The sequence below is a fragment of the Pyxicephalus adspersus genome, chromosome 6 (genome assembly GCF_032062135.1).
Source record: "Pyxicephalus adspersus chromosome 6, UCB_Pads_2.0, whole genome shotgun sequence".
Classification (NCBI taxonomy): domain Eukaryota; kingdom Metazoa; phylum Chordata; class Amphibia; order Anura; family Pyxicephalidae; genus Pyxicephalus; species Pyxicephalus adspersus.
Genome location: NC_092863.1, coordinates 26885794 through 26897132, shown reverse-complemented (window position 1 = coordinate 26897132; position 11339 = coordinate 26885794). Strand labels below are relative to the sequence as shown.

At 39.0% G+C, this 11339-nt stretch overlaps 1 protein-coding gene across 5 annotated transcripts in view; it reads right to left on the bottom strand.

Moving 5' to 3' along the window:
- Nucleotides 1-8869: 8869 nt before the first annotated feature.
- HABP4 (hyaluronan binding protein 4) overlaps nucleotides 8870-11339 on the bottom strand; it is a 14148-nt gene continuing 11678 nt past the window's right edge. For all 5 annotated transcript variants that reach the window (XM_072414991.1, XM_072414993.1, XM_072414994.1 and 2 more), the window contains 2 exons: nucleotides 10201-10377; nucleotides 8870-9336 (listed from right to left, as the gene is read on the bottom strand). In XM_072414991.1, the coding sequence (XP_072271092.1) occupies nucleotides 9271-9336; nucleotides 10201-10377 (243 nt within the window). In that variant the 3' untranslated portion in view covers nucleotides 8870-9270. The remainder of the gene's footprint in view (nucleotides 9337-10200; nucleotides 10378-11339) is intronic.

Genomic DNA, 11339 nt, shown 5'->3' with positions numbered 1-11339 from the left:
TTGTTAACTGCTTGAAGGAATGACATTATGCAAGATATATTAGCAAACCTCAAAACTAAGCGATATGGTAAAAAGATATGAGTAACATCTCTACCCCCAGAAGTGGATGAGCCGAGCCTGTCAAGAGGGTGTTCCACATGAGATAAGGTACATGTGTCCTACGGTGATGACTGCTGGAACCCGTTGCCCACGTCGATTGTAGTGGGGAGAAGAGTTCATGGTGCCAACTTTCATAAAGGCTATGCCTGTAAACTTCCAAACCAAGTATCAGCTTAGGAGTGGGCTCCAGCAAGCAGTGATAAATCACAGGCTCTCGCACAGGACGAGGACCAGGAACAAAAGAGCAGGATGAAAAATGTCATCCACTAGTGGAGCAAGTTTATAACTCACGTGTTGCGATTGAGTTAAAGATAGGTAGGTGGAGAATGTAGAGGCCTGGGTGGCATATTAGGTACTAAAATAAGGTTAGCACCAAGAAAGTCAAACAGGGCCAGCAGTTGATCCGGAATGTGGAGAGCGAAGGTCTCATTGTGCCCAGAGACAATCAGGTGAAAAATGCGACCCCCCCCCCCCCAACGATAGGTAGAGGTGTGGGCTGTAATAGGATCTAATAAGGGTCTCCTCAGCCTTCTCATGCACAAAGTGGGGCCTGATACATCAGGAAAAAGCAGGATCTGCTCCCCAAAGTTGATGGTACCTGCAATGCTTTGCGGAGGACTTGTTTCATTGAAAGTGTAATAGTGGATCTGACACAGGACATCTCGTGGATGATCACTAGTGTTCCTCCTCCTGTGCCCCACTCAGTGCACTCAATCTAGCTCTATCCTTGCTGACCTCTAAGGGGGAGTGGTCCAGGTTGTACAGGCGATTTTTTAAGTTCTGGGCAGACTCACCTTAAGCTTGCACACTCTTGGCTTGTGATACAAGTGTCTTGGAATTAAGTGGAGTTGGATAACACAGTTGTTTTCCGATATTGTGTAATTAGGGGTTGTGTCTGTTTGTCAGTTTTTTTTTCTTTTTTCCTTGCTGACCTCTAAGGGGGAGTGGTCAAAGTTTTACAGGTGATTTATGTTCTGGGCAGACTCACCTTGAGTTTTCTTATTCTTGGCTTGTGATACAAGCGGCTTGGAATTAGGTGGATTTCGATAACACAGTTGTTTTCCGATATTGTTTTTCTGAGATCATGTACTTAGGAGTTGTCTGTTTGACTGTCAATTTTTTTCTTTTTTTTTTAAATAGCTTTTTTTTTCTCTTTCCAGGTTGATCTCTAAGGGGGAGTGGTCAAGGTTTTACAGGTGATTTAAGTTCTGGGCAGACTCACCTTATGCTTGCTCACCCTTGGCTTGTGATACAAGTGGCTTGGAATTCAGTGGGAGTTAGATAATACAGCTGTTTGAAAACAAAAGGAGTTGAACACTTACAGTAACTACAAACTGTAAGTAATTTTTATAACTCCTCGAAAACAAACATTCCAATTTTGTTCAGGGCACAATCAGCCATATGTATGTACAAATGGAGGAACAGCGTCTAGGTAAATATCGCTGTGACAGACATGAGCAAGTAACCCTTCTGGTATCTTGCATTGGGGAGCTGGAGAAGCACATTGCAACACTAAAATCACTGGATCACCTTGAGAGAGGGATCTCCTGCTCACTGAGGAGGTAGATAATATCTACCTGATGTGGAAGGTGGATAGGTTAATCAGGATGAAACTGTAGGGAGCTGGGTTACTGTAGTTAGAGGGAGTGGTAGGGGCACCCAGGAATAAATATAAGGAGCTTCCCATGTTACACATTAACATTTGATTATGCAGTACTAATTGTACTAAAAAACAAAAAGGATTTGGCAAACAACGATGGTAAAAGCAGCAATGGTTTAAAGAGCCTGTTCACCAATGCTAGAAGTCTAGCAAACATGATAGGGGAGTTGGAAGCAATAATGAGTGAGGAGGATTTTGACTTAGTTGGTATTGCTGAATCCTGGCTTTGTTCTTCCCATGACTGGGCTGTCAATATTCCTGTGTATACTCTCTTTCGTAAACACAGAGTCAAACGAAAGGATGGAGGTGTCTGTCTGTATGTGAGAAGTGATCTAAAAGCGAATGTGAAAGAAGAAATTGCGGGTGAAAGAAGAAATTGCAGATGAAACAAGGGATGAGGTTGAGGCAGTATGGGTGGAGTTAAATGCAGGGTTGAATGACACACAATTAATTATTAGAGTCTGCTATAGGCCCCCCAGTGCTAGTGAAGAAATGGAAAATCAACTACTAGCACAGATAGAAAAAGCAGCAAAAAGTGGAAGTGTTTTAACTCATGGGAGATTTCAACTAGCCTGACATTGACTGGGGTAATGGCACTACAGGAACAGCAAAAGGAGGACATTTGTGAATTTAATACAAGAATTTTATGGTACAGTTTATAGAAGCCACAACTAGAAATTATATTTTGCTAGACCTAGTTCTTTCTAACAATGCAGAGCTTATAACAACCGTGCAAATAAAAGTGAATCTGGGTAGCAGTGACCATAATATGATTTCATTTAATGTACGCTGTAAACAGGAAGCAAAAACAGGAAAGAAAAACATTTAATTTTAAGAGAGCAAATTTTCCATTATTAATTAAGGGCGGCTTTCTGTGACTTGGACTGGGAGACAATATTGTCCTCAAAGAACACAGAACAGAAATGGGAATGTTTCAAGTCTAAACCTATAAAGAATATAACAAAAGATGTAAAAAGGAGATAAGATGTGCAAAACGTAAAAATGAATGACAGATTGCAAAGGAAAGTAAGGTAAAGTAATTTTTTTAAACATATTAATAGCAAAAAGATCAGACTTGAGCATGTAGGCCCCTTAAAGGATGTCGCTGGGTTGGTAACCGGGGATAAAGACATGACAGATTTACTAAACACTTTTTTTTCTTCTTTTTTTTTTTACACAAAGGAAAATGGCAGAACTCAAGTCCCAATTCATAATAGCAATATGTGAAGAAAATTATGATCTTTGTATATACTATTATTGTTCTATGCCCCCAGCCTTGCTAGTAGCCCAGGATGTCACAAAAGATAACAGGAAGGACGGAAGGACGGACGGACGGCACTTTGTTGCCAAAATTCTAGCTGACCACACAAGGAACAAAGCTGAGAGGAGGGAGTGAGCAATATTGTGTCAATAAGAACATATGTGTGTGAGCAACCTGAAAAACCACAGAGTATGTGACAAGAAGGCCATAAATATTGTAACTGCAAGTAGGGAATTCAGACAAATCTTCAACTAGGCTATTGCTTGTATGTAATGCTTTTGTCTCCTCGCTGCGAGTAAAGAAAGTCTTGACTTAAACCTGACTTGAGTTGTCCAGCAGTGAAATTCTTTCACACAATTCCACTGCCTTAAATGAGTCAAAATGGCTCAGAACTGATATGATAGGGAAAAAGCTGGAAAAAAAATAAGGTTGACAAAGCACCAGGACCTGATGGATTACATCCACATGTCCTCAAAGAGCTGAGCTCTGATTTCAAAGCCAATATTTCAATTTTTAAAGACTCTTTAGTCACTGGCAAGGTACCGATGGATTGGCGTAAGGCCAATGTGGTTTCTATCTTCAAAAAGAGAGCAAAGTCATTACCAGATAACTACCAAAGACCTATGAGTTTAACGTCTATAGTTGTAAAGGTCTTAGAGAGTTTGATAAAGAACCACATAAAGGAGTTTCTGCTAGAAAATAACAAATAAAAGTAATAAATAAATAAAAAGTAATAGTCAGCATGGCTTCAAGACAAAGACAAAAGTTGTCAAACAAATTTACATTCTTTTTAAGTAAATAAACAGGTAGACAGTGGAATAGCAGATATAGTGTACTTAGACCTTGCTAAAGCATTTGACACTGTACCCCACAGGATGGTTAATATGCAAGTTAGGATCGATAGGTTTAGAAAAGTCCATCTGTAAATGGATAGGGAACTGGCTTAAAGATCGCATTCAGAGGGTTGTAATTATTGATTCATACTCTCAATGGTCTAAGGTTATTAGTGGTGTACCCCAGGGTTCAGTGTTGGGACCTTTACGGTTTAACATCTTTATAAATGATATAGAGTTTGGAATCATCTTCAAACACAGAAATGGTACTTTTTATCCCAAACTATGTGATGGAATTATGACCATACAGGATGTCTATATTCGACAAGCAGACCTGGATGTACTGTTTGATTGGGCAGCCAAGTGTCAAATGACATTTAATATAGATAAATGTAAAATTATGCACCTGGGAGCTAACAACATGCATGCTTCATACCGTCTTGGGGGAATCAAAAATGGAAAAGGATCTGGGGGTTCTGGTAGATCATAGACCTAACTGCATGCAATAACAAGCTGCAATATCTAAAGCTAGCAAAAAGTACTTTCTTGTATTAAAAGAGGAACAGACTGCAGAGATGGATACATTATCCTGCCCCTGTACAAAGCATTGGTAGGACCACCTCTGGAATATGCAGTCTAGTTTTGGTCACTAGTTCACAAAAAGGACATTGTTGAATTTGGGAGAGTGCAGAGAAAGGCAACTAAATTAATAAAAAGAATGGAGAAGCTCAGCTATGAGGAGAGATTAGCTGAACTGAATCTATTCTCCCTTGAGAAGAGACGTTTAGGGGGATATAATCACCCTGTATAAATAAACGGTTCATATATAGAGAACTCTCTTCCCCAATATTCACTTTGAGATCATTACAAAGAACAGGAGGGCACTCTTTGCGTCTGGAGGAAAAGAAGTTTAGGCTTCAGATAAGGAAGGGATTCTCACTGTAAGGTCTGTAAAAATGTGGAATCAGCTCGGATTGCCTCATGGAATCAAAAAGGAATTTTTATTCCCCTGTTGAAGCAAATCGTGCCAATGGTTTTGTTTTTTTGCCTTCCTCTGGACCATGTCTTATGGGGTTTTATATCTGTTTATTTCCCTAGTGGTTGAACTTGATGGACTTATGTCTTTTTTCAACCTAACCTACTATGTAACTATGATGGAGAAAGCAATGAGGTTGAGGCTTTATGGGTGAAGTTGAATGGGGGGGATGCACAATTAACTATTGGAGTCTGCTGTAGGCCTCCCAGTGCTAAGGAAGACAGAGAATCAACTACCAGCACAGACAGAAAAAGCAGCAAAAACTGAAAATCTTTTAATCATGGGGGATTTCAACTACCCTGACATTAACTGGAATAATGGCACTACAGGGACAGCAAAAGGGAGTAAATTTATGAAATTAATACAAGATAGTTTTATGGTACAGTTTATATAAAGCCCCAACTAGAAATGACTTTCTGCTGGACCTAGTTCTTTCTAACAATGCAAAGCTTATAATAAATATCCATATAAAAGAGAATCTGGGTAGCAGTGACCATATGATTTCATTTAATGTAAGCTGTAAACAGGAAAGATAAAAAAAAACATTTTTAATTTTAAGAGAACAAATTTTCCATTATTAGGTGTGGCTCTCTGACTTGGACTGGGAGACAATATTGTCCTCAAAGAACAGAAATGGGAATGTTTCAAGTCTGTTCTACACAAGCATACTGAAAATTATATTCCAATGGGTAATAGGTTTAAGAGGCTAAAATAAAAACCTATGTGGCTCACAGCTGATGTTAAAAAAAGCTGTCAAAAGGGCATTCCAAAAATCTACAAATGAAGGATTACCTTCATTCATTACCTTTTGAATATAGAACTTATCAGAAGATGTAAAAAGGAGATAAAATGTGACAAACTTCAAAATGAAAGACAGATTGCAAAGGAAAGTAGGCAAACCCTCAAAAATGTCAAATATATTAACCCTCCTGGTGGTAGGATTAAAGAGGATTTTTAAATGCAAAAGCGGTACATTTAAAAATATTTTTTAATTTCCCCACATGGTCCCACCTTCCAGGCCTGGTTAGTTTAATGTCCATAGTTGGAAAGGTCCTAAAGAGTTTGATAAAGAACCACAGAGGAGTTTCTGCTAGAAAATATAAGTGATAGTCAGCATGGCTTCAAGAAAGACTGAAGTTGTCAAACTAATTTACTCTCTTTTTATAAGTAAATAGGTAGACAGTAGAATAGCAGTTGATCAAGGGACTTTGCTAAAGCATTTGACACAGTACCCCAGACAGTTAATATGCAAGTTAGGGTCAAAAGGTTTAGAATCTGTAAATGGCTAGAGAACTGTCTTAAAGACTGCATCCAGTTAGTAGTGATTAATGATTCATACTCCAAATGGTCTAAGGTTATTAGTAGTGTAACCCAGGGTTGTGTTGAGACCTTTAGTTTTTAACATCTTTATAAATGATATATAGTTTGGGATTAAAAGTACCATTTTCTGTGTTTGCAGATGACACCAAACTATGTAATGGAATTAAGTACATACAGTATGTCTATAATCTACAAGCAGACCTGGATGTACTGTTTGATTGGGCAACCAAGTGGCAAATGGCATTTAATATAGATAAATGTAAAATTATGCACTTGCATAATGCATAGTGCATTACTTGCATTATGCATGCTTCATACTGTCTAGGGGGAATACATTGGTCAGACCACATCTGGAATATGCAGTCCAGTTTTGGGCACCTGTTCACAAAAAGGACATTGTGGTATTAGAGTGCAGAGAAGGGCAACTAAATTATTAAAAGGTAAGGAGGACATCTTTAGAAGGGATGTTTAAAGGGGATTTGATTACCCTGTATTAATATATAAATGGCCCATATAAAGAACTCTTACCAAAAATTCACTTTGAGATCATTACAAAGAACAAGAGGGCACTCTGCATTTCAAGTAAAAGAAGTTTAAGCTCCAGATAAAGAATGGATTCTTCACTGTAAGGTCTGTGAAAATGTGGAATCCACTCCCTTAGTAAATAGTGTCAGCAACTACTATAGATTGCTTTAAGAAAAAGCTGGATGCTTTTCTAGAAGCACAGAATATAACTGGGTATTAATGCTTTATAGTAAAGATAAGACTGTTGATCTAGAGAATATCCGATTACCTCAGGAATTTTTTTGCTATCCTCTAGAACAACTACGTCCATAGGGATATTTATCTGGAATATGTTAATTTCCCTAATGGGTGAACTTAACGGACTTATGTCTTTTTTCAACCCAACCTACTATCGGATCACTAGCTTGTCGGTCCAATGCCAAGTTAAGAATACCATGAGCTGTGGACTTTAAATCCAAATTTGCCATTACTTCTAGTATGCCTCTAATTCTCACACTGTTGCGGTGTCCCCTATTCTCTTGATCATCCACCCTTGGAGTTTAAAAGAGATTTTACTTGTGAGGCTGCCAAGGCGGTGATCCTGGATGTAGCCTGCGTGGAGGATGCTTCCAAGGCAGATACTTTCAGGTCAATTGCAGTGATGTGCTGCTGCAAAGTCCCCATATCCCTCTTCATAGTGCCTTCTATGCGAGCTAGGGAATTCATGTCATCCTTAATAGGCAAAAAATGCAATAGTTTCCAGAGTTCGTGAGGCATCTGACCTGCAATAGAAGATCCCAATAGGGATGATGCTGTTAATCCTAGTGAGGCTGGAGACGAGGGCACTCCATGGTGCATATCAGGGATTTCCCCATGGTGCATATCGAGGATTTCTTCAGATTCCTGGTCTGCATTCGCCTGCCATGAAGTGGATGCATGTGCAGGGGACATCCTGGCTAAGGCCTGTCCCACGGTCTTGGCATGGTCTGCAGGGAAAAACTTTAGCAGACCCATCGACTAGGTCGATTGGGTTGGATGTTTGATAAATTAGCTTGGATAGGCGCGAGCACCAAAAGTACACTGCTCAAGCTGCTTTTGCATAGCCCCAGGGTGGGCCACAGTTTAACATATCCAAACCAAGCATTGGAGAAATGGAGAAAATGATGTGGTCCACTTCACATTCTCCACCACCTCACTTTTCTCAGCAGTTGTCTATTGGAGACACTCTAACTCATGTGGAATTCCTATGGGGCATAGGATCATATCACACCTAACCTCTGCTTTCTACATAGTCCCCTTAAGTCCCATCCTTTGTCAATCATGTTTCCATTTATGTACAAATCCATTCCATTTCTCAACCCTTTAAGCATTTCTCAAGCACTTTAAAGATGCTTTCGGCACAAAATATAAAATACCAAGATTTGAATTACAAGTAGTCCCCGAATGAATGACATCTGACACGGACAACTAGATATGAATGGGGCTTCCCTGCCCTCTCATGTGCAGGACAGAGGCTTGATGGGGGGGAGGGGGGTTGAAACAAACATCTGTCTTTCATTTATTAAAATAATGTAGCTGTTCCATCTCATACAAGTTCAACTTAACAAGCCTACAGTTCCTATGTCGTATATAACCTGGGGACTACCTGTATAAGCTGTTTTACACACTGGAACGGAACACCTCTAGTTCTAGTAAAATTTTCCAGCAGATGCAATAAAGAACCAGGGATGTGGCTTCATATCTTCCATAAATTGCCCAACTGTCCTCTTTTTTGGTCAAGAGAGACAGCCATCATATTTAAGATCTCTGCCATGACGAGGAAACAATAAAAAGGATTTTCTACCTCATTTGTAAATGATATGCCCATGAAAATTTACCTGTTTTACTGGATCAGAGTTAGGAGAAATTAGGAATTTATATTATTGAATAGTATTGACTTAAACCATGTGAATAGTTTGATTGGCATTTTTAAATTTTATGGCAAAAAGGGCATAAAAATGTTGTGGAGTAACAATGATGACATAAGTAGCTTTAAAAGGTTACATAACCACATTCCCTTGCAATCAAGTGCAACTCAGTTAAATGAAGTATATTCATGTATGTAGTTGTACCGAACAGTTTTACTGGAGTCTTCCAATGCAGAGACACAAACAATCTGCATAATACGCAAGTTTATTTTTCTAACAATTTCAAAACTGCTGCATAAAACATGTTATTTAACCTGACGTAGGGAAAAGCAACAATGCTTGCATATCTACAGGAATTCTAACGCCTACAAGGTCTGCTCAAGTTACACAATTTTGTACTTCCCAACCAGATAGACTATACATTTTGTATAATATACACAATTATATTTTATAACCTCTTGAATAAGTGGAAACCTAGTTTCACGCTGAAGCCTTAGATGCCACAACCGCAAAAATATATAAAGCACACTTTTAGCTTCGACAAATTGCATCCTGTAGACGTCCAACACATGTTTTCCCCACGATCACAAACGGCTGCTTCTTGTGTCTTTGGAACAGCAGAACAGCATCTCAGAAATCCTGAGAAGTTACTAACACAAAGCAGGAAACTGGTCAGGATCATCGGGATCCAGAGCAAAGTCATGCAAGTCATGCACCTAGGAGGAGATAAACCCACTTTTAGAATGTACTTTCTGAAATGTTAAACACACACACACCTCCTACAATGTGCTCACATATAAGATCTAAAACTGGACCCCTACTGGTTGAAATTACTGTTTACAAGTGGTTTGTCTAGTTCTGATTAGACTGCCAGCAAAAGTTAAAAAAGTTTCCAGCCAGGAATTTCAGATTATTAAACCTCAGTCTCCACATAAGCTCAATAAAATGCCACCAAAATTTCACTCATGACTGCGAGAATGTTCACCCTTACTTGGTGCAAAATCAGGTATAAGTGTCTCCCTGCAAAATATATGTGCTTTATTATGCAATACCAAATTATCTAAACACAAAAAACAAAACAAGGTTAAAAACAAAAAAAAACAAAAAAAAAAAAAAATGACTTTGGCTAGTTTTTTTACTGCATTCTGAATATACCCCCAGCCAAAGCTTCGTCTGGTGTTTCAACAGCATACCATATTTGGCCAAGGCTTAGGTTGCACTGGAAGTTTGAAGACTTCTCCTACCATCAAGAAAGACAATTTTTAGCCTGATGTTTCTTTTTTAGAAATGGCAAGTCTGTTTTACAAAATACTAAAAATCTAGAGGCAAAAGAAATTTCAAAACCAAGAAGCAACATACAATGATGCAGCTTACAACATGGTTTCAATTCTAAAACATGCAGTTATGGTAACAGTCTTCACACCCCCTAAATTGACCTTCTGCTGAATTAGAGTTATACGACTATGGTCATTAGATTGTAAGAACCTTTGAGGGACAGTTCGTAAGAATGAACTTTGTTGCACTGCATATGTTGGAGCTGTATAAATACTAGTAATAATAAAGCAGATTAAACTACATACATTTAGGGCTTCATGTGAGAAAGCTTCTTTTCTAACACGACCACGGCCTCCACCTCTTCCCCCACGGCCTGGTCGAGGCAGGTTTCCAAAATTGATATCCAGCTGGCACGTGATATCATTCACAGGTTTGCGGAAGCCATAATGGTACTCTTCATCATCATCTTCATCCTTCAGATTCTGTCAAACAAGATTAACATTAAAAGGCAGTATACAGACACACTAATCTAGACAAAGTCACCTGTTTGCCCTGTACAGTAGTTGGTAAACTACCATGAGAAATGTAGAATGGTTTGTAAATATACAAATATTTTTAAAGTAGTTCTATACTTCTAAACTATTTTTAGTTTGTTTTTTTGAAGATGTCAGTGTCAATATAATATTGTGACATGTGCACTTCAATAGGCCAGTGGGCTGCTATCTTACAGACTGAACAAGGCAGGCTGACCATGCATGTTCCTGGTAATAGCAATGCAGTGGAATAATGTTGTCAACCTGCAACAGAAGTGCCTTTACGGTTAGGAACTCCAGATAGTGCAAAAGGTGCACAAGATACATGTGCTTAAAGCTAATTTCTGGACAAATAACCCCTCTTTGCCTTGTGCAGGAAGATGTATTTGAAGAAAACCTGATTTCCTGACCCCTTACTTGCCCAGAGCACTATGGCACATATGCCTATGCCAGCTGCTCACCAAGTCTCCCTACACTGATGTCACTGCTGCAAACCGCTTCTGGATCCTGAGTACACCAAGTAAATGTAGCCTAGACCAACCACACCACACAGCCCAGTGGAATGATGGCTATAGTATTTGAAGGATGATAGATTTCCCAAATTTTTACAGAAGTACTAAAGGGCAAAGGGAGGGCAAGTGTGAAAGGAGGCCTTATTTCGGGAATTACCAATAAAAAAAAAAACCTTGGTGAAAAACTAATGCATTGACCAAGAAGTGTCTGCTCTTTATAGAGCTGCCCTCCTTTACATGACATGTAGATCATAAACAGCTGGCAACTTGGAGAATGTTTGCATTTTCATAAGCCTTGGATTAAGTTCCAATGCAACAGTTCTCAGGCCTTGCACAACAGTTGAAAAGCCATACAGGAAAACAGGTTGAAAGTCGAAATTTATGTCAGGTTAATTGTTT